At 38.6% G+C, this 24,144-nt stretch overlaps 3 protein-coding genes across 3 annotated transcripts in view; 2 read left to right on the forward strand and 1 right to left on the reverse strand.

Moving 5' to 3' along the window:
- Positions 1-625: 625 nt before the first annotated feature.
- On the forward strand, positions 626-4,036 carry LOC103156057 (protein FAM83F). Its single transcript, XM_007577960.2, has 2 exons — positions 626-1,612; positions 2,407-4,036. The coding sequence occupies exons 1-2, from the start codon at positions 850-852 to the stop codon at positions 2,451-2,453; spliced, it is 810 nt and encodes a 269-aa protein (XP_007578022.1). The 5' UTR covers positions 626-849; the 3' UTR covers positions 2,454-4,036.
- A 1,213-nt stretch (positions 4,037-5,249) lies between these two features.
- LOC103156058 (cytohesin-3) lies at positions 5,250-19,421 on the reverse strand. The gene is made up of 13 exons (XM_007577961.2): positions 19,309-19,421; positions 16,724-16,806; positions 16,567-16,631; positions 14,177-14,243; positions 13,203-13,321; positions 12,855-12,935; positions 10,368-10,480; positions 7,761-7,909; positions 7,423-7,534; positions 7,041-7,117; positions 6,710-6,781; positions 6,390-6,544; positions 5,250-6,154 (listed from the first exon to the last, which is right to left on the reverse strand). The coding sequence occupies exons 1-13, from the start codon at positions 19,325-19,327 to the stop codon at positions 6,073-6,075; spliced, it is 1,194 nt and encodes a 397-aa protein (XP_007578023.1). The 5' UTR covers positions 19,328-19,421; the 3' UTR covers positions 5,250-6,072.
- Positions 19,422-22,315: 2,894 nt separating this feature from the next.
- The window catches only part of rac2 (Rac family small GTPase 2), a 12,904-nt gene continuing 11,075 nt past the window's right edge, over positions 22,316-24,144 (forward strand). Inside the window, exon 1 of the mRNA XM_007577963.2 lies at positions 22,316-22,444. Coding sequence (XP_007578025.1) covers positions 22,410-22,444 — 35 coding nt within the window. The 5' untranslated portion in view covers positions 22,316-22,409. The remainder of the gene's footprint in view (positions 22,445-24,144) is intronic.

Below are 24,144 nucleotides of genomic sequence, written 5' to 3' on the forward strand. Positions count from 1 at the left end.
CGTACGTTTCAAACCTCTCAAAATGTGCTTCAAAGAATCTCCACTGAGAACAGAAATCAAATTGGATCAGTCAAAGTAGTTTAGATTTTGAAGTCGAGGTAATAAAAGTACAGTCTTGATTCATTCCAGCTTTAGCATTGTTAATAGTTAACTAAAGCTGGTATACCTGCTATAATCATGCCTCGCTTGTTAATGTGTCCAAAACAAACAAATCATTTCAAGGTGACGGACGTTTCTTCTATGTTATTTATTAATGTCTTTTCATCAACGTCAATGAGCAATTGACTGTGTCAACAAAACAAGGCGAGGCAGATCGAAAAGTCTTTTATTGTTTCAAAAGGAGACCCAAAGGGTGCCAGCCTAAAGCAGCTTTTTTCAGACACAGAATTAATAACATTAGCTCACATTGCACCACCTAATTATTATTATTATTTTTTTTTAAACTATTTTGTAAGGTTTAATATGCCATGGTATCTCTTTACAACCTTCATGACTACCAATCTGCTCTCGCATTGTAGATTTTAGACGTTAGGAAAATAGTTGTTACTATTAAAACAACATCTTACTTGGTACCAAAGTCACCAAACTTCAAAGTGTTTCTCACTTTGTTGCCTCTTGTTACTCTTGGGGTTTTAGGTAAAAGAAAGTCTTCTATCAGTTTAAAATGTTATGGTTCAATCCAAAATCCTCTACCTGTCAAAGTGTCCATGTCCAACACCAGGAAACCTCACTGTGTGCCACATGTGGTCACTGTAGATAAAAAGCTGCATATTGTTATACAATATAAAAAAAAACAATACCAATGCTTAGTCCCATTAAACTTAACATTACCTAGTTAAAGCAACAGAGATGATGAAGAGCATTGACGATTGTCTTTATTCTTATCTCGGTTCCAGTTTCTCTTGGTCTGCTTCCCGAATGGACCGAAACATGATCACTGTGATGACGGGGCAGGTGGTGGATGCCTTTGACAGAGACTTCCGTGAGCTGTACGCCATATCCGAGAAGTTGGACCTCTACAAGGAGTTTCACGTCAGTCCCCCTGCTGCTAACGTCACCGCCACTATTCGCTCCAAATTGGAGCCCAAACGCCCTCCGTTACCAGCGACCACATCCCGTTTCCAGGTCAGCCTTGGAGACTCTCGGAATGTTGAAATCCAGGTTCCTGCCCACAAATACTACAATCCCAAATACTCGCTGCTGTTCGGAGGTTCTGCACTTCCTGCAAGATCTCTGCATGACGAAAGACCAAAGCCGGGTCTCGCAGATCTTCATGAAGAGGAGGGAAGGCCTCGAGTGGCCAGCAGTCTTAAGCTAGATCCTCAGAGTCCGTTGTCCTCAGAGGCCCCAAGTGAGAACTTCAAGACGCCAAACAAAGTATCTCTGGGGAAAAAGAGAGGCTTTACTTGGAAGTTGCCGAGAAAAAAATCTCAGAGTAAGCTTTCTGTTAAAAATATAGGAAGTGCTTCACCGACAGAGACTCATCCCAATGAATTGGAAGACGGTGCCACGGTGGTTGTGGTAACCCCGACCAAAGGGAGTAAGAAGCTTTCTAAACTGGACCAAAGAACGCTGTCTCAGCAAACTGTCACCACGTCACATGACAAAGAAAGTAAGTGCCTAATGTAACAAAATCTTCTTCTGTCCCTTCACAAAACCCTTCGGTGAAGGGACAGGACCCTATACCTGTAGCCATAGAGTATGAATGTAAGAAGGTTTGGTTCAATTTTTAGCCTCCTTTCACAACCAAACATTGCCATTTTATACTACCATTCATTAATTTTAAACAAATTCCTGCTTTTTTTACTTAAAACATCATGTGAGTTCTTTTTTTTTTTTTTACTGATAAACGGTCATAAAATGCTAATATTATCCTCTGTACCTATTTATTTATTAAATATAATCAGTCAAACCTTTTATCAAACCAAAGTCACTCCCAAGTCTCCATATGCTGGTGCATATTTCATGAAGACATGCAACCAATTTTTTTCTTCTTTTTTTTTTATTTAAATATAGAAGATTGTTAAGTTATTGGTTGTCAATGCCGTTATGATCCTCCTAAAAGGTATGAACTGCCATGTTTTTGGCATAAAATCGTCGAAGATTTTACAACAGTATTTTGTACTTTCTGCTTGGTCGTTTCTTACCCAGGAAAAATCTGGTGTTTCACCAAAACATTGCAAACATACCAAAATGGCAACAGGCAGAATGATTTCACTGCTATGCAAATCAAAAACAGAATAGAAGTACGCAGAAAAGCACCACAAAAACGCATGTAAAACTGGAGTACTTCTCTCTCTGTTTGCATGAAAATAGTTCACTGGCTTTTATTGTTTGTTTTCATTTAATATTGAAGTGTTTATCTCACTGATGTTTTAAATGATCTTTTTTTCCTTCTTTCCACAGGTTTGAAGAGTCGTCGTCATGGAAAATCAGGATGTAAAACATCCTAAGCTGAACTTTTTTGACACTTTTAATAGTGTAAAGTTACATGATCTTAAAGCAGATGAGGAAATGACTTTAATGAAGATGGTGTGGCACACTGCAGCGTTATGCACGTTTGAATGAAGACCAGATGAATGTCCAGTCCTTCAGGTTTTTATCTACTGGTTTCACATCTGGAGCCTAATGTACCATGAGGCTGATCTGGCAGAATCTCTGGAATCACATATTTGTGTTGAGGCCTTTTTAACCCATCTTGTTATTGGACTGGGTTTGTTTTTTATTTTTATTTTTTCTTGCAAACATGGGTGAAGTTTTTAAAGTTGTTCAGGGAATGTATTTATGTGTCACACTTGTTTATCTAAATTGCAAAGTAAGAAAAACCACATTTATTCCTAGAGAAATATTGTTTGGTTTCAGATTTAAATTAGTTGCGATGAGTTGCATCTTAAAATGTTTTTTCAAACCTATTCAGCCACGCTGACTCTTCAAAATATATCGAGCATATGTTTCTATGATGAATCCTGGTTTGCAAAACAGTTTATACACTACTGATATTGCAGCCAACAGACTACAGATTAGATTTGTATTTATTGAATCCGGTCATTTTTACTTTTGTTTTTGCCCACATATATGATTATGTACTGAACGATGACTCCACCACACTTCTGCCCATGTGTGTTGCCTTTCTTTGCCGTTTGTAGATAGACGACGTTAAGAAAATAGAATTGGTATCTGCTCAACCGACGCATTAACTTTCCTGACAATGGGAAATAATTTAAAGTAGGGGTGTTTAAAGAGACATAGACAAGCTTTTTAATGCTGAAGATGAGCTACTCTTGAGTTACTACAAACAGTGTGTGAAGTTTAACGGTTAACTGCTCTTATTTGTAATAGCAACCATTCAGAAGTCCAACTATAGCGTAAAGGATATGTTTCAAGTTTAATTTGACATTTTTATCCAGAATCCTCTGTCTTCTTTTCAGCAGCATGATCAGCCTCTGGTATTTGTCTTGACTCCGGATGGCGCTACATAAAAAAAAAGTTCCCTTTTATTTGAAGTAGGCAGCCCTCATTTGCATGGTGTGTGTTTACAGTGTGTGAAAGTTCATGGTAGCATTCATGTTTTTTCTTTTTCTTTTTTTTATCAGAGAATTGCTTACCATCAGATTACTCTCATCTTGGTGACAGGAAGATGCGATACAGCAGCAGATGTCAGTTGATAGAAAAGCGTGTAAAGATATACACCAGCACAACAACATGGTTGGTTTTATTTCTGTGCACTTGAAATAAAACCACTCCATTAAGTTGTACTAAACTTAAAAATTATATACTGTGATTACCTTTAGCAGACTTTTAACTGTTTTTGCACCATTTCGCACAAGTAACTTTGAACCTTTTTGATTTTTGTGTTACATTTTGATTCACTCATAGTAGAAAACAAGAGATCCTCAAAGCCTTAACACTTAAATCAACGGACATTGTTACCCATTTAGTGGCATGTTGGGTTGTTGGATATAGACAAAGGTTTGATGTCTATCATTTATTGTTTTTGTGGGTTTCAATAAATCCGTTATCCACCGAGTCTATTTAATGCACTAATTAATTTAAATGTTTTGTTCTTTATCTTGTTTTACGTTTGAATTTTTCATGGATTCTTGACTTGAAAGTTTTCCATTTAATTCAGTTTATTTCTTTAGTGCCAATTCACAACAAAGGTCGTCACAAGGTAGTTTGCAAAAAAATCATTTCAATTCAGTCAGATTCCAATTGATCCCAGTTATCAAACAGTAAATTATGCTCAATTAATTATTCAAAGTTAGTTTAAAACATTTTTGGTGTCTTGTCATCTGCCTGCAAGAACTTAGCGCCCTTCATTGTGGCAGAAGATTCAAAAACCATCCAGTCAGACTCGTATGCTTGTTGAAACACAACTGCCCTGTTTAATAGTTTTGTGCTTCAGCTTTGACAAGTTATTTAACAGAAAAGAAACCATTAACACGCTGTTTTTGTTAACATTTCACCATGAACCACAGCAAAACCAAATGCATGACTTGCATTTCATAAACTGACCACGTCACGCTGCTAAACAGTCACCCAACACTCAAAGGGGAACCAGTGCTCTGATGGGAACTGCTCACCGAGCTGTGGATGAAGGCGGGGCAGGGGGGGCGGCAGGCTGTGGTGAAATACTGAAACAGGAAGTTTGAGGTGCAACAGGAAGAGACGTTCTCACAATAATTCACCGGCTAATTTTACTGACACACCAGCAGGCACGAGAATGTGTTATTTCCTGTGAAACATGCATGTTTATCATGCAACACTGCATGCAAGTTTTTCTTAAGCAGAAGCAGGACACCGATCAACTCAAACGCCACGGCTAGCTGCTTGATAAGTGGAAGATTACAGCAACCTAATTATATGAATGTTTTGTTGTAGGTAATGGTGTTTGCCATTGGAAGAATTTTTGTAAAGTGTTTGCAATGAAGTATTTAGTGTCGATAAATTCAGAAACATGACACAAGACCTTCAAAACACTGTTAGCATAGTATTAGCTGCCATGTTCTGTTCAAAACACACAAATTTGAGCTTCATAATTCATACATTACGCTTGTATGCTTTGAAAACCTCACAGTTTAACCACGGAGGTCAACAAGGTCATACACTCATGCGAAGAAACCATTTCGGCTCACATGAAAACGGCAAACAATGAGGAAGTTTAGATGGAATTAGAGAGCATTCAACTGAAAACGCAGCTGTCGACTGGCTATTCCTGAACTTTAAAAGAAAAGAGAAGAATTCAGTTTGGTTTCTATTACATGAATATTTTTAATTCGACAATGAATTCACCGGAACACCAAAAACACCCAAAAAACAATACTGTAGTTACAAAGTTAAAGTGTAGAAGGCATAATGTACATTTTGATAGGCAACACAATACAGCTTGGAATGAAACATTTGAGTGGTAACATCTATTGCACAACCTTTTGACGTTTTTTTTCTTTAACAATTACATACATTATAAAGTACAGACCAAAATAAGATCATTACTCAAACTCATTTCTGTGTAAACTGGCATATTTTACAGGTGAAACTCTTCAGTTGACTCTGTCAGACTAAAGATAAAGGCTGGGTATGGCTTTGAGTGTCAGAGCTGTATGAGAGCTGTGAGAAAGCAGACACGGAGATGTTTTTATTGTATTCATGATAAGATATGACATGTTCTATTCCTCTCTGGGTTGTGAAACTAAATCACGTAAAGACAATCCCACAATGGTAGCTCTCACAACTGCAAGTATCTGACTTCTGTAACAACAACAACAAAAAAGCTAAAGACATTTTTGTTTTGACTAAAAATCTTGTTGCAAAGTTCCAGAGGAGCCCTTGAGGGATTCCCTTTGGTCTGTCACACTAATACTGACTCGTTTGATTTCGTTTTCACCTTTTGGCAAAGTCTTTACTCGGTTTATGAAAAGAGAAGTTCCCAATGTCAGTGTGGTTTTGTTCATCTTCACGCGCCCCTTGTGTCCGCACGTGGCGACGAGGTAATTCCAGGCAGCCGTGAACGAAGGCCGATGCAAAACCGGCGCAGCGGCATCACCGTGGAAGTTCTGGAGACGCCTGCGGCGCTCAGTCCTGAGGAGTTTGGTTTATCACCTTCTTCTTCCTGACTGAAACCAGGTCGTAGAACGGATCCTTGGTGATACTCGCCCTGTTTCCAGTAAAGATGGTTGACGTTAGTTGTTTGTGGATTTACATTTGTTAGACCTTTCGTAGACTAAATCATCCACCATAACTTTAATGTCCTCAACAGAGACATGCTCAAAGAGAATTTCCAATTCCTCCTCAGAATATATTCTGAGTTGACTGATTAGGATTAGCTTGGGGTGAAGAACATCTCCACAGGTTCAAGTATGTGAAACTGCTTGGTGTGTTTGCTGTCTGACCTGATGGCTTCAATCCAGGAGTCTCTCTCTTCAGCGCTGGAGGCACAAATGGTGTAGGACTGATGTTTTCCCTCCACCACCCTGCCGTCCGTCTCCGTTTTACACGCTTTGATTTTCTGCCCATGACTGTTGGGGTTGTACAGCTCCAGACAGTACTACGTGACAATACGATTCGGACATTAGAGTTAATCCAATATAAACAATGAAATGTTGTTTTTTTAAACTAAAAAAATAACTCAAAGAAGTCCTCCTTTCAGTTTCAGACAGCTTTGAGTAGCTTTTTAAAACGAGGACGTGTTGAACATCTTTCTGAATCTTACCGGTTTGCGAGGGTACGGCACTTCCCTCACGCTCAGATTTTCTAGTGGAATGATACCTCTGGGTTCTTTATCCTGAAAAATAAAAATTTTTTGAAGAGACAGATTACATTAGGCTATATTTTATAAGAAGAAAAAGAAGAGAAAAATGTCATCTGAATAAACTGTAATATATAGTTAAAGGAAACACGCTGTGCTTTTAAGGTTGAAAAACACATCACATTTGAATATTTAAACTGTTTAGTTTGTACTTTTTTTATTTTAAGCTCTCAGGGTTTGTTCATTTAAAAGTTTTTCATAAATTAGGGTATGTCGTGTACGGTTGAATCCTTACTGTTGTATACTCGAAGTAGTAGAGGCAGTTGTCTGTCAGGATAAACCATCGCCTTTTCCACGTTTTAACACGACCTCCTGAAATACAAAGACGCAGCAGAAGTTAAACCTATTTTCATATTTGCTGTCGGTTATTATCGGACACTGGCTTGTTCAAAATCCCCTCGCTAAAAACAAAAACTCCTGAGGTTGTTTGCGCCAATTTTAAGCCTTGTGCAACCAGCCCTTTATGTTTCCAAGCAAACAGCCCAAGTTGAGTTATTCTCGAAAGACTTCCTCTGTACTTTCCTGCATTCATTCGGTACATGCTAGATTGGTTAGAGTTTTGTTAATTTAATAAACTAGCCGTGTTAATACAAAAACAATGTAAAACAGGGACTTGCCGAGTTTAAGGAGCCAGCCTTCTCTGTCAGGGTTGAAAAACGTGTGAGTCAGGTCATTTCCGTCATCCTCTGGGATTTTGAAAGGCTCGTTGCGTATGCTCTCGTAGAGTTTCTAAGAGCACAAGAGTTACACGCTTGAAATCAATAGTGGCACAATTGCTCCTGTGGGCTAACCCGTCATTAGCAAGGCTGGTTAGTATAATGAACTCAATGAAAATTAGCCAACGCCTTCAAAACTCACTGCCTCCAAAAAACTAAAGAGTAAGATTCAATCTAAATACATTAAATTCATTTTATGTCGAAAAGTTTCATGGCTGAAATGAGGTGAAGGGTCTTACGGTGAGAAGGTCGTTGGGCAGATCCTCGCCGTTGTTGATCCCTCTGTTCATGGAGATGAATCGCTCCAGGGTGGTTTTGTCCTTCACGTTGGGGTTGTGGAGGCTCGTGTTCAACATGATGATGGCAAACGACAGGATGTAGCATGTGTCTGGGTTTGAAGAGGCATGGGAAGCAAACGTTAAATTCAAAGGAAACCGATCAAGAAAATATTATCTTGCCCAGGTATTTATGTACATCAAACTTTTTAACATTCTGTCACATTTCAACTACCCAATATGTTTTAATGGGCTTGATTATAATATACCAAAACAAAGTAGTGCATAATGTTAAAGTATTGGGAAAATTATTGTTTTGGAGGCGTTAGCATTGTGAAAACCAGTCCCTTGTTCTACCCTGGGCTCTAGGCTTTAGAGAGAGACATTTTCCTTGCTGGAGGCACGGACTGTGTTGAAGTTTTACCCAATTGCAAACGTATGCCTGTGATGCATGCAACGCTCCAGTTTGACGCTATGATGCTTACCAGAAATTGTTTGTGCTGTAAACAGCCATCCTCCGATGCAAAGAGAGAAGTGCCGAACCAAAGGCTTTTAATGTTCAACATTCGGAAGCATTGCATTGCCAACACGAATCATTGCTAAAACTACAGGCAGACTGCAATTCTAAAACAATGACATCATCATTCTGTTCACTGATTGGCCTGGTAGAATATGAGGAATTCAAGTGAATGGGTGAAAGCCCTGAATGTCTGTGAAGCAACATTTTAGCCAGGCTGTGTATTTCTTTAAAAAACTTGTACAAGTCTTTGTGTACCTTTGTATTCCCTCCTCTCCTCTCTCTCTCTCTCTCTCTCTCCCTCTCTCTCTCTCTCTCTCTAAACTACAATAGGTTTGAAAAGCCAGTGCCACCACTTGTCTTCAGAAGTCATGTAATCAGTAAACAGAGTCCACTTGTGTGTACTTTAATCTGATGATAATTGTAGCTGTTCTGCAAACACTTGTGAGCAAACAGCATCATGAAGACCAGGAAACACATCAAACAGACTGAGGATGATGTGGGAAAATTCAAAGCATTGTCATAAAACAATATTTCACACTCTGAACAATCCTTCAGAGCACCGGCCAATCCATCATCCTTAATTACTCTGGGCATTAAACAGCGAAGCAGCCTAGAGGCCCATGGGAACTCTGGAGAAGCTTCATGGAAACACAGCGGGAGAATGTTTTTGAATATCTAATCTGAAAAAGTATGTTGAAAGGAAATCAGAAGAAATCAAATTCAAAGATGGCACAAAGGAGACAATGTAAACAAGTGGAATAATAATGCCCAGGAATACGAAATATAGCTTTAAGGATACGCCCAACATGCTGTGTCTGCTGGAAAAACCAACACCAAAGACATTTTCCTGAGCTGGAACAGGGAAGCTCTAGCATGGCCTTCCTACGTGATTGCACTCGATTGTAATCTCGCTTAACAGCTCCGTCTCATCCACTGACTTGTGTTCCTCAGGTAGAATATCAACCGCCACCAATCAGCGAACAGAAGGAGAAGTTGTGAACGTTGAAGTAGTTTTAGAATTGCAGGCTGCCTGTCGTTTGAGCAACGGCAACGGAGGAAGTGAATGAAGCCGTTCAGTCGGTGCTGGTCACGCTTCCTTGATTCAACATTAACAGCCATCTGGTTCGGTTTGGCATTTCTCTCCTCTTCGCAGTCGAAGATGGTTGTTTACAGCGCAGACAACTTCCGGTAAACTTCAAAACGCCGAACTGGCACATCGCATACGTCATTGCCAAACTTTAGCGATGGGGTAAAATGTAAAACTTCAACACAGTCCATGCCACCAGACCAGAACCTCTTTATTTGTAGATGGTTTTGTGATTGATGGGTACAAATTTCAGTAGCTATGAAAAGCTGGTAAAAGTACTTCAAGATGCCTGCGGTTTTAATTGCAGTGACAAATTGACTCACAGGGGCCAAATACATTTTACATTTGTAAAAAATAAAAAAAAAGTAAATTTCTTCATATTTCACGATTACGTGCTACTTCATGTTGGCCTACCACTTAAAATCTTGATCAAATGCACTACCGCTTTGTGGTTTTCAAGAGTCTAAATGTGAAAAGTTTTTTGTAAGGTTTTTTTTGTAGGTCCATATAAATATATAAATACCATTGAACAGAGACATGGGGAAAAAAAAGAAGTTAAGTCAGAAAGCGGTGAGGATCAAAGCCGTGGTGTCGTCATGTAAAAATATCCCCTCTTGCACTTGCACAAGCTTGACACACACACACACACACACACGTTTGTGTTGCTATCTTTGTGGGGACTTTCCATTGACTTCCATTCATTTCTACAGCCTAAACCTTACCTTTACCCTTTTCCTAACCCCACCCATCACATACCTATCCCTAACCCTAACCAAAACTCAATTCATACCATAGCCCTAAATCTGACCCCTGACCCCAAAAAAGGAACAATTGGTCCCCACAACGTAGTATGTGTCAGGAAAGGTATTACACAAGGTATTACAAACAAACGCACACACACACACACACACACACACACAGTTGCAATCTAGAGAGGAAGTAGGTTTGTTTTAAATAAGCTAACCTGTGGACTGGAAGACATGAGCGTTGCATTCACAGTAGCGTGTGGCGAAGGCCTCCATCATCCGGTCAATTTTCTGAGCTTCACCCGGCAGACGGAAACTCCACAGAAACTGTCTGTCACATAAACACCACAACACGGTGATGTTGAGCAGCTTGTCATCCTGAGATGTGAGTAGGTAGACCGTAGGCTGCTGGTGTGGCTGCTGCACATCCACCAGGTGCCTGCGTACGCTTCAACACGTCAGTTTGACCACTTTGATGATGAGGGCTAAGCATATTTCATGTCACTTTCTTTAAGGCGATGATTGTTGGCTGCTGTTGCAGAAGTTCAACAAAAATATTGAGCTATTTAGGATTAGTTATAGTCTAGACTTTTAAAAATATCTTTCTTATTATTAAACTCGCTTAGTTCTGTTCTGAAAATATATCTGCCTCCGTGCTTACAATGATGTAGTCAGGAAACAGTTGTTTTTTTTTTTGTTTTGCTTGAAAAGGTTACGAATGGTTCTTAATCGAGCTGTTTCATTAGCTCCAACCCCTAATTAGTATCCTGACCTGTCTGATATTTGCGTGAAACAATGACATCACATTTAGATCGTAAAGATTATTTCACTACATTCAGTCACAGAATAAAGAGATTAAATCTGAAACTGCAGCCTTTTCCCTTTTTAACTTTGCGTCTGGTAGCGTTCATTTTCAATGATCATATTCATTTTGCTGCGTTTGTGTCGTGTCTTAAAGCTACGGATGCAGCAAATCATTTTCTGTTGCGAAAACAATATAAAACTTTAGAACATATGTCAGAGAATCGTGTCAGTGTGTTTGAAAAAAAGTTTCATTTTGGTAAAATAAGTAAATAGGTCATTATGCCACACTTTGTAAAATGTCATTTACACCAAATCCATTAGCCTTGTTTGCTTGCCTGTAGTAAAACTCGTATGAACATGCTCTCTAACATTAACGAGTGATTCTGGTCAGCAGAAACAGCCATTAACCAGGTTATGTTAAAAATGTTAGTGACTGTGCTGTGTGTGGTGAAAGGTGTTGACTGGAGAAACCGTAGGTGACTTTCTACGTCGAGTGACATTTTAGAGGAAGCAGTAGTCCGCCTCTCACCTTTGGTTTGTGGTTAGTTTTAGTTAAGGCCTTGGTTATATCCAGCAAATCAAAAACTGCGTTATGAGTTATGATGCTGTGCAATTTTTCATTTGATTATGTATATTTCATCCTTGAATGTCTTATTGGTTTAATCTCTTTGATGCCCATTATTAACAGTTTTATGTGAATTTCTCCTTTTTCCCTAATAATCATTTTCATACAAACTTGTCCTGAGCTTCGGCTCTAGAACTTGTAAACTTTTAGTCGGGACTTTCAGCACTCGAGGAAAAGACAATAACCAGTTTTTATTTGTCTAAGTGTCCATGGACAGGGCTTTCCAATGTCCCTTTTTAAGTTGTTGGCATTGGAAATTTTCCAGTCGACTGTACATCAAAACAAACACTGAAATGCAAGTCTGTGTCTTTCATAAGTCTCAAAATTAACTAATTTTTGTATTTAAACATTTTGTGAATTAGACTAAATTTAAGGCAAGCGGTACAAACTGAGGCATACTTTGAATTTAAAAGGAAGGGTAAGATATAAAACAGCATCCCATCAATCTGCGACTCCGTACTCTAAAGTAAAACAGACTCTCTGTTTTGACTCCGTTTACGTTAATGCCGGTTGTACGTTTACTTAAATACAAAAATTTGATAAAAGCTACTGGAAAGATGGACAAATGGCCCGCTCACGTTCCAATTATTTTTATTATTGTTATTTTTGCTAACTGACACAAAGGTTAGACTGATCAGCCGCTGTGCTCTTCCACATTTGTTTCCACTTCAAAGCACAAAGTACCGGATTGAGTATTTGGACCCACACTCTTAAGTCACACGCGCTAATTTCTTTTAACTTATTAAAATAAACACAAAATCAAAATGTCTATGTCTATTTGATACGATGCTATGCCATTAAACATCGGTTGTTGGATGCATCTCAGCTGAAAAGCTCGAGTTACTGCTGAAATTTGTAACAAGTAATCTTTCACGTTAAATCAGCTAACATGTAGCATCTTTCTACAGCAGCTAAGGGAACTATTACCAATTTGAACTTTACAGAGCTTATTTAAAAAAATGTGAGCTAAACTTTCACATTGAACAATCAGTGTCATACCTTTAAGGTTCATATTATTTCCACACCCACCACCAACTGTTAAATATAAATAACGCGACTATAAACAATTTTTCCGTCATCGCTTTTCGGCGCCCACTCTAGCGCAGCGCCCCCATGTGTCGCACATAGTGCATACCCACGTTTAGTTTCACTGGCTACTGGCGAGCTTCCGGTGGATAAACTGGGACGTGAACATTTGCAGCATTTGCCACAAAGCTTGATCAACCCACAATGCTTAACACATCACATAAAGAAACTGAAGATAAAGGAGACTGACCTGAGCGCCAGGACCAGGTGGAGGTCAGCGAATTCATGCAGCTCCACAAAGGCTTTCAGGGTCTGAAGATGAAGCTCTTCCCTGCGTGACGGAGGAGAGTAAAACCCCTGAAGGTGTTTGTAACGAAACCAGCCAATTACAGCCCTCCTCTCTCTACGTAGCTTACATTATTCCTTATAGTTTGCCCTTTTTGGCCGCTTTTAAATAGAAAAATTTGTATTTTGTAGACAAAGTTCTGAAGATTTTTCTGAATTTTCTCCTTTTTATCATCCACCATTTTTTTCCCCCACTTCTCTGTTTTCTCCCGCCCCCTCCACGTATTCATCCCGTGACCCCTCTGAGTGTCACCTCTCTCCAAGGAACTCTCCGATGGCCGTCTTGTTGAGTCCCTCCTCCTTGTAAAGAAACTCTGCAATAGATTTTGCGCTTCCATCCAGCAGCTTGTTCTCCACCAGGAAATTGATGCCCTGCAGGAAATAGGGGACAGTGTACGTGAGGTGAGTTTTGGAAAATTTAAAGAAAAAAAAAATTCTCATTTTAGCCTATTAGTCATAACAGCTACGGCTTCCTTCATGAAATATATATTATAAATAACACCCTAAACAAAAAAGCTTTTTCAAGCAATTTCTGTGGCTCGCAGTCAGCAGAAATCATTTCCATTATTAGGTTTTGTTGAAGCAGATGCAGTTTTCCAAACCTTACCCTCCATGCAGCATTTTGGTTTCTCAATGATCTCATCTGTAGCTGGTAAACGAGGGCTTACAGCTTCCGTAATTCCAATTCCTTAAACTAATCTCTCTTCCTCTTTCTGCTCCATCGCTGGGCTTTGAGAAGAAAGCCTGATTAAAAACGTACCACTGCGATACACATTTCTGGAATCTGCAATACGTGGATGTCGTGTTTTTGTGATCTAATGTGGTTTCATTACCTGGTAGGTATCGCTGGTTTTCCTTTCTGCTTTAGCTATATTATACTTAAGGAAGCAAAAAGGAGCCATTGAATCAACTGGATCGATCTCAAATTCAACCTAACCCACCCGAACAAAAGTTGCCATCTCAGTTTCTCCATTTTTGATCCTACTACAGTGACATGCTTGACCTTCCAGCGAAACCACAGAAACTTCGCAGTGGCTTTCTGTCAGCAACACAGAGGAGCGAAGCGGAAATGACACAACTGCTGAGTGTGTTCGGCTAAAACACACTTGAGACGGCTAAAACGCAGGGAGGCCTCAAAAAAAAAAAGACAAAGTAAGAGGCAAACTTGTTCATTTTTCATTGATAACTGTGCCCTCGAAACCACAGGTTGAGAAAAAACACGCTTACCTTTTTTGGGTCCATGTTGAATTTCTTCTTCCCGTTTAAAAACCGCTGGTTCTTCTCAATGGTTTTGCTGTAATTCAGAAAATATAATGGAGAACTTTATGTTTTATATACTCTGTCAGAGTGAAAGCTAAATCTGTTGTCAGGTTTGTTCAAATCTTAAACAAAATTGAGACAATTTTTACCCTAAAAACCTACTCAATTCAACTCAGTTTGCTTATATAGTGCCAATTTCCAACAAATGTCATTTCTTTACAAAAAAAAGTAATTTCAATTCAACTGCACATGCATTCCAATTCATCCTAGTCAACAAACGGTGCACTAAGCTCCATTTTTTTATTCAAATTAGCTTAAAAAGTTTCTGTCAGGAAACGTCGCAGATTGCATTGAGTCACCGCCTTGAGTTATTCACTTGTAGCAACAATAGACAATCGCTCGCCTTGTGTTGTTGTCTTTGCATCAATCCGTCACACCAAGCATGCATGTAGCGGCAGTGGAGAGAAAAAAAACTCCCCCTTCAACAGGTAGAAACCTCCAGCAGAACCAGAACCAGAACCAGAACCCGGCTCGGTACCAACAGCCATCTGTCACATCTGACTAGCTGCACCCTGAAGTGACTGGAGGCATTTGCAGTTCATCGCAGAGCATTTTCAAATAATTCAAAGTTTGGGACTTCCCCTGCTCTATCACGACGTCGCATACAACAAGGCCCGATATTATTTCACTATGAATCTGGATCTAAAGTTATTTTCATTCAAACAAAAATGTTATTTGTTTTTGTAAATGCCAAAGGAATCTCCTAAAAGATAGTAAACCAGGTTTACTAAAGACTTGTTTACTTGTTGCTGAATGCTCCTTTAAGTCCTTAAAGGAGCATTCCTTTGTAGTCACTGGAAGAGTCTTTGTTGGTTCTACAGTAATCAAAGACCACGTATATTTGCTAAAAGTCTTTTTGCATCTTTCTGTTAAGCGATTGAGAATTTGTTCTTGGTGTTTAGAGGTTTAGAGGTTGGAAAGGTTCCTCTCCAACGTTGCAATCTCTGTCTTCCTCCACAGCTTCAAGACAAACTATGTCTCTGTTCTGTGGTTCTCAAACTCTAGTTCAAAAACCACAGAAGGCACCTGGACTACCTTCAATGGTACTAGTAACTGAAGTACTTTCAGAGATACTTGAGTTAGTTTTACTAACTGAAGTGCTATTTGACCAGGCTAACTATGATTAGCTTAAACAATTAGATTTACTAACTGAAGTGATTTCTAACCAGGCTGACTGCAATAGCAAGGGGATCTATAAACATTGTAATTTTTTGGCAACGTGTTTGTGAAAGGAATGTGTAAAAATTTGGACGAGTGCAAATAAATCACTGATTTTATAGACGGCCATATTGAACTGTAGGTCAAGGTTGGTAGCAATACATCAATACATCAATACATCAATCCCCTTTTTTTAAACTTTAAATTCTAAATTTGGGTCCATTCTGTTCACTCTTCCAGTTTCACACTTGAGTTTTTTGAACTTGTGTAAAAATAACCAAACATGTACTGAGAATGAGAATCATTTTTAATCGAGTAGCACGACTGAAAAAAGTCCAGATCCAAACAGAACTTTTTCAAATTACCGTCTACGTTGTGGTGCTTTTTACCGCTACAACAATGAATGCTTATTTAAAAAAAACCTGCCATAGTTATTTTTTTTAAAATTCTCTACTTAATGGAAATTTATGCCATTTTACAACTTTTATGCCACGTTTTACACTTGAAGTCTTTGTTGTCTAGTCAAGTTTGTGTAGAACATTTCAGCAACAAGGCGATTCAAAGTGCTCTACGTGACATGTAGTCCAAACACAGCTCTCTCCGTCATATTTCATAACCGCCAAAATAATTAGCATCATGTCTCAGTTTGTGCTAATTTGATATTCTTAACCAAATAACCAAAAGAAGCCATCGTTTCTGATCAGTCAGCTGACCAGTAAGAACCAATCAGGGTTGGTTTGTTGAAGACAAGAAAATAGTAAAAACAAAACTTTGCAGAGAAGAGGGTTCATCACTGCACTGCTAAAACAGCATGTTGAAGGCGACTTACACAATACTAAGTTCAATTCTGTTCAGCTTTGTGCAGAAAGTTGACTTTTTAGATTGTTAGGACGTTTTCTCAAAAATTATTACTGAAATAAGCTTTGTTTTGCCAGATGATTAAGACTAATTAACTAATAAAACAAAAAAAAAGTGGGGGGGGGGCGATAAAAAAAACAACATGTTTTCAAAAAGCCACAGACTTTCAGAAAACCTGCCAGATAAATGGAATGTCTGGCAGATATTTAAGACATCAAATACTCTGAAAGAAAGTGTGGTATGTAAAAGAGGCAAAGGGTTTTTCCCAGACTAGCACTTACTTTTCCTCTGTAGACTCAAAGCTGAGTATTTCTGCCATGACATTGTCTATCTCCAGCTTCAGCTTCTGCAGCAAGAACAAAGAGGTATCAAACGTAGGTCGCATGAAAAGCGAATCGCTTTGGCCTCTGAGGAATGTGACGTCTGATGAAATGTTACCTGGATGTCGTCCAGAAGGTCCTTTTTATACATCTTGATGCTTTCAATCTCCAGCCTCTCATCAGCTGTGAAGTCTGAAGAAACTGAGCAAAATATTAGAACAACAACAAACAAAAAAAAGTCAGTCTGAGTCATGGTTCTTCAACAATTTCCATCATGTCTGCAAATTCTGCCAAAAGAATTTTGGCAGAATATCTAAACCAGAGATTGTCATTTTTACAAAGTATTTTTGCTCTAAATTCTAGTGCAAAATATCTCAGTTCACTTGTAATAAGACAAACGCTACTTACTGGTAACTTTTCACCAAGATACATGAGCGTCCTTTAAGTCAATAATTATTCAATATTGATGAAAAACTGTTAGTTTTTCAGATTGATTATAACCAGAACCTTTTCATCGACATTAAGGAGTTATTGACTTAAAACAAGCTCCTATATCTTGCTGAAATGTTACTTGTAAGTTAGTTTAGTCTTATTTCATGCGCACTGAGATATTTTCACGAGAAACTCGACCAAAAGTACTTGGTAAAATTCAGTTTTTATGCAGTGAAGCTCTCTGTTCTTTTCAATTCACAACAAACGCTAACTCAGTACTTCGTTAAAAAAGAAAAAAAGAAAAGCAATTTCAATTCAACCACACACACATTCCCATTGATCCAAGTTATCCAACAAAGCGTTAAGCGCACGCAGCGGCGGTGGAGAGGAAAAACTCCCCTTTAACAATAATTAATGTTTTAGGAAGCAGAATTTCCCTAGTATGCTGTTTCTTTGTAAATATATTTTTAATGCATCTCCTTCCAGACTGAAAACATGTTCTAAAAGAAGACATCTGAACTCTGTGGTGTTATTATTATTGTGAAACCTTCACACCTGTTAAGACCGATGTCAAGCTCTAAAACCAGATGAGAAAAGTTTGCGCTTCCTGTGGGCTGAGTTTTCCTATAAATTACCTTTCCAGTTAACATGAAACACAAAGAAATGTCATTCTCAAAGGACTTTTGTTTTTTGAAGCTCGTTGGTGAGCTGAAGCAGCACTGAATCACTCGCGTGACCTTCCTCTGTTTACACATGTGATGGATGAAATGCTTCCCCTCCGACTTTGTCACATTCCCACATTGCAAAACGTCTCTTCTCTCAACATGCACAGGCTTTTTGTTCGTCGTGTGTCGCCTGCCCTGACTGTCCATCGGCGCTCTTTATCAATCGGATGTTGAATTTCTTCCTAATGTTCTTGGAAACACATTGTTATCTTAAATTGTTGACCAATTACCTAATATGTCGGACATCGAAGCCATATTTTGCTATTTGGTTAATTAAAAGTTAAGCGGAAGGAAAAAATGTGTAAAAATCTGCTCAAGGGACAGAGATCAAAGGTCTACATGTGTCACAGAAACGCTTTGCAGTTAACTGTCTTCTGGTTACTCAGTTTGATTTGAATGAGAGTTAACTTCCCCACAGCTCTTTTTTTTTTTTGCACTGTTGTAATATCTGCTTAATCATATGTGACCATTGAAACGTTCATGTGCAGCGGCCATTTCCAGTGAAAACTGATTAGCATAAAAGAACAGAAGTCACGTATTTCAATTTCTTATCAGCCAGGAGGGAAAAAACGGCATTAAAAGCATCTTTATATCGTATGTATATGCACATATAAATATACATATGGATATGTATGTATGTATGTGTGTGCGTAGTTGCACAAATGGCAGCTTTCAGCCCTTCCTTAGTGATATGTGACTTGTTTGCTGTTAATGATCTGACCACAAGACTTCCACTTCTCCACCCTTCCTTTGCTCATCTTGAGAAGCAAAAGCTTAAAGGCACAACCCGTCACAAATACACTCAGTCTGGGTTTCTGGTGATAAACAAAGGAAGCTGCAAATTTACAGTAACCCTGTTTGAAACTAATAACTACACCATTTAGCTTTCTAAAGCTTAGATAACTTCTGTTTTTTTTTTTTGTTTTTTTGTATTATTACTTCTGATGCGCAGTCCTATGAGTGACTATGAGTGTCTCTTCTGCATTTTCAGCTGAGAAGGGCCTTTTTTTTCTAAGGCTGGTTGCTAACAGCAACAAGTGCTTACCACTGTGCACCAGTGACATCAAATGTTACCCAAAAGCTGTTTTTTTTTTTCAGTCTAACATACCAGGTCAGACTGTGAACTATATTCTAAGTACATTCATAACACAAAAACCCAGAAAGTGGAGAGCAAATAAATAAAAAATATAGTTTAAGACAATTAATGTTTTAGTAATTTGAGTGATGACTCCTGGTGTCCAAGATCTGAGACTGTGTCACATTGTCATCACTATGTTCAGTATATTAAGAAATATTTAAGAAAAACACACAAAGATTTTCAGATGAACCCACAAAATAAAAACAAGATCTAATAGTACTTCCTCCGTCATTCTACAATGCCGTTAGTTTTTGTTGTTATTGTTTTACAGTTTATATATATATATATATATATTGCATAAAAAGGCAGTTTAAATAAAGGCAACCATTTATGTCCATATCTTAATATGTAAAGTTATCTGATAAAATTTTCAACATACAGCGACAAAAACACCAAAGTGTCTCTTACCCATTTGGCAATCGGTCATTTATGGCCCCAAAAGTAATAAAAGAAATGTTGGCGTCTCTAGAGAGAAAAGCACAGAGAAGTGTTGGGCAGCTGCAGCAGAGTGCTGACTTTAAACCACACCTCTTCCTCATCCATCACACTTCTACAGGACCAACACATGAGCAACTTTTCAAAATAAAGCCTTTTAAAGCACCTTATTCTTTCAACGTCTGCAGACATGAAGGGTTATTTGGTATTAAATTAACATTTAATTTACTGCTAAATAGGAGGTGGATGGCTTGTTTCTATTTCAACTATGAACACATGTGTTTCTAATGAAGGTTTAGTCCAAGTTAGCATATTTGCATCAGATTTAAGATGTTTTTATCAACCAGAAGGGCCAACACGATCATCCGATAAATCTGCACATTGAAATATTATTAATTGTGTACGTGCTGCTGCATTTCAGACTTCTTGAGATTAAGGTGCAGTTGCATCCGAATTTATTTTTACAAAATGAGGGGGGCAAAGTTCTAGCTAAAAAGGGAAAGGAGAACAAGGTCTGTGAGCGGAGCACAGCAACTGTGTTAGAGGTTGAAATGGGGCAGTTAAGGTGGTGCTAAAGCGCCATCTTATGGTCAAAGAGCAAAATCACAGGTACTGCTGCTGGGTGTTCTCTGAAACCAAACCAGATAAAAACAAGCAGAACAGAAGAAGTACATATGAAATGTAATTTACACGCTTTGCTCATGTTGTGTGAAACAAACATGTAAATTTGAAACAAAAGTAAAATCTATACTTGTGTAAGTTTACACCTCCAAAACAAGATATGGGAGCCTGTTTGAAGTCAATAATTCTTGAATATTGATTTTAAAAATAGCTTTTTTTCACTTATAACAAGATATTTCTCCCATGTTATAAGTAAAATATTCTGCCAGTGGAACTATTACTTTATCATCAACATTAAGGAATTATTCACTGTCACCAATGATGACCTCACGTCACCCAAAATGTGTTTTTTTCCCCCATCTAATATACCACATCAGACTGTGAAATTAATTTGATCTACGTCTACATTACAAAAACGTAGAAAGTGGAGAGAAAACAAATTACATAGTTTATGACTATCTTGCTGAAAAGTTACTCGTACATTAATGAAGTTAACTTTTCTCTTATTTGAAGTGTACTAAGATATTTGCACTAGAAACTAGATTTAATAAAATACTCGGTAAGATTTGGTGATTTTGCAGAGTAGAGTTATTGCTATTCTTAGACCTGAAGCAGGATTAATCAGCTATAAAACACCGATGTTAAGACGAATGTTGTGATTTGTAAAACCTCATTATAGATCCATTATATTAGCAAACGTTAGCATGTGAAAGCCCTGGTTCTGGTCTTTCCCTGTTGTGTCTGTGTGGATGTTTGATTCTTCGCTCTTTGTGACTGTTTACCATCGACTGAACACTTTCTCAATTTTATTGTTTTCTGAACTAGCCAACATTACCCTATTTATAGTGTGTGTTTGTCATTGATGACTATTGTGTGGAACAATATGTCTTATTTGTCATCAATCTAAAATTAGGTAGTTTTACAATTTGCTGAACTAGCTGCCATTACTGTATGAATTGCGCTGGCATTTCTGTGTGTGTTAGCTCTCGCTGTTTGCATGCATGTTGCTAAGCAGGTTTGTTTATAATTCAAGCATATATTTTTTTTACCTTTAAATTTTCTCATCTACTTCAAGAAGAGTGTAGGATCTGTCGCTCATGAATCTAAAGGTGAAAGTTCTTTACCCCTTCCTATTTACGCCTCTGTCCAAAGTCTGAAGCCAATTGGCGATACAGATATATATGAGGTGGCCAGCGCTCAGCTAGTGTATTTATAACTGTAATTAGGCCTGCAAGGCCTTTTCTGTAAGGTAAATACCTGAATCGTCATTTACAAGATGTGTCGTTGGGTCTGTTATATCTGTTTTGGAAGTATTTTGCAGTTTTGCAATGACACTTGTAATTTTAATGTTTATATTTATGCTGTACAGGACTTTGGTCCCTTGTGGTAATGTAAAATATTGGATTGGATTGGATTGGATTGGATTGGATTGGATTGGATTGGATTGGATTGGATTGGATTGGATTGGACTGATGGTAGCACTGAGAAAGGCATATCGGGCCCTTGTCCGCAGTGACACAGGCGCTACCATGTCTTTAATGGTGAAAAAAAAGCTGTGCCAAAAGCCAAAGTTTACAATTATCAAATCTGTCTGTGTACCACCCCTCTGCTAGGGTAATGAGAGATGAATTTCTGACAAAGGAAAGTGATTACCGGTACAAGTGTTTGAAATTTACTTTGTGCGTTAAATCTATTGAACCGGCCGTAGTGGTATGATGAAGAACTCTGTGATCCAGAGGAAAATTTGGAATAGAACCACTGGTCCCCATCGGAACCGGTCAGTTCTGGTGCTTTGGGCATCAAAATGGTCTCAAGATAAGTAGAAGATAATAACAAATCTTCCACTTGTATATTTATGCAAGTGGCAAGCAAGACTGTGTTACTGTCAATTTCTAATGCATTTTTCCCCCCAAACTCACCATATTTAAGTCCAGACTTTTGTATTTCAAGAGGAATGAAAGACAGAATAGTGTTTGGTTCAGTGTAGCTGCTGGTGTGCATGCAAGACAAAGGAGGAAGTTTCAAATTGAGCTGTTATAATCAACGGACATTCTTCCTCTTTTTTTGTTGTTTGAATTGTCATTGTCTTTATCAGTCTCATCAGAAACAATTGTTAAAACATTTCCGTGAGAAAACTCTTCAAATTTATGCCGCTCTGAAGAAGAAGGGAAAAAAAATGACAGAAAGAAAAGCAAACAGGAAGAGAAGATGTGTGCAACGAGTAAGGAGGAGGGTGAGCATGAAAGAAGAAGAAGAAGAAAAAGAAGAAGAAGAAGAAGTAGCAAAGGGTGCATGAGGGGAGAGGCGGAGAGGGAGGGAGGAAGAGAGAGAGAGCGAGAGAGGGAGGTGTGCAACAATTTCCTGTAGTTGCATGCTGATCTGAGTCTTTCAACCTCTCCTCTCTGAGTTTGTTTGTCGCAGAGCGGAGCAGAGACGAAGCTGAGCGGAACAGGATGCAGGCCATCAAATGTGTGGTCGTTGGAGACGGGTACGCCATTATTTCTTCTTCACTTTTCTTGCCTTAGCTTCTGCTGCCTTCTGGGGTTGTTTCAGCCAAAGTTCAGATCAGTTGATGAAGTTGATGGTGGTGATGAGGATGATGATGCCAGACCCTGAGCTTAGGTGTCAGGATTCCAGCAGAGAAACGAGGCTGAATCAGAGTTTCACCAACTTCCGCAGTGATGTGTCGGTAACTCGAATGAAGAATGTCCCGCGTTAAACCCGTAGCCTTCGCTCTCTGTGTTTTTCTTTTTTCTTTTTTTTTTAATGGTACTGATTTTGCTGTGAGGGCACTGAATGAGCTGTGCAGGTCACAACATGCAGGAAAATGCGTCGAAGGAGCAAAGTAAAAGTACAACTCCCCTTTTTAGAGAAGGGATTCAAACAGCTGTTCATTAAAGGAGAAAATAAGAAAAAAAAACTGAATTTGGTGAATTTATTTGCTTGAAACTCTTCTGCTATGACAAATTTGAAACATTTCACATAAATAAATAAAAAAAACAAATAGCCTTTTTGTGTTTGGCTTCTCAAAGCAACATCTTTGAGATGATTTATTCAGACTAAAGCTGCTTTCCTCGCCTGGTTGAGCGATGAAAAAGCCAGTTAACCCATCGGAGGTTTCACACAGGTTGTGCGGCTGCATTTCCTCATGTGCTGAGCTTCCTGTTGCACATCTCTGATTTAGAGATGTCAAGCAGAGGCAGAGGAACTAAGCAGCAACATACGAATAACGTTGCTTGTCAGTAAAAGTCAAAGCACAGGGTGACGCTTCCACTGCCGAAAATGTAAAAGCGAACCGAGTGACAATCCAAAGGTTGAAGAGATAAGTGGAAAAGAATAAAAAATTAGTCAACAGTAGGAGTTTTTACTTTTGTGTGTGTGTGTGTGTGTGTGTGTCGGTGTGGGGATGAGTGTCAAAAACACACAATTCAAAACGCTTCTCTTTGGATGATTAAAAATAGATCAGGACTTTAGCAACAGGCGTCCAAAACCTGCCAGAAAAAGCCAGCAAATCGTGTAAAACTGTTATTTAACAACTCTGACGGCAAAATTTCCACGTTTCGTTGATGCAGCAGCAGAGACCTCAGTTGCGCTGGTGACGCAACACCGTGTCGGGCTCAGCCTTGTAAGCTGGATCTTGTGGAAACTATTAAAAGAAGTGGAGCAGCTGTGCGTTTTGGGTGAACACGTGTCTGCTGCTTCTGACAGTGCAACTCCAAAAAGAGGAAGTCGGTTTTAGATTGCAGGGAAGTTTGCTCTTTGAATCTCCATATAACCTTCATGTTAAACTTGACCGCTTTTAATATTTATAACCTGACGGGACGAAAATAAACGTGATTTAAAGGCCTTCATGAGTCAAAATGGTGACAGTTTGACCTATAAAATATGCAATTATAAAAAATATTTTAGAGAATGTGGAAAAAAAAGAAGGATGTCTTAGTTGGAAGATATTTGCAGGATTTTGTTTGTGATGAACAGAGCTCCGGATTTCATGAAATTACTTCAAAACTGATCAGAAATACCAGTTAAATCCATGACGTTTTAAGCCGATGAAGCTTTTAGCAGTACTTCAGTGGACGAATTCAGTATTTAGGAGGCAAATGGTACAAAGCAAAGACTAGACTTGCAAAAATTTTAACTTTTTAAAATCCATCCACCCAATACTGCATAAGTAAATATTTTACTTAT

This window comes from Poecilia formosa, unplaced genomic scaffold, assembly GCF_000485575.1.
Source record: "Poecilia formosa unplaced genomic scaffold, Poecilia_formosa-5.1.2 Scaffold462, whole genome shotgun sequence".
NCBI classification, from domain to species: domain Eukaryota; kingdom Metazoa; phylum Chordata; class Actinopteri; order Cyprinodontiformes; family Poeciliidae; genus Poecilia; species Poecilia formosa.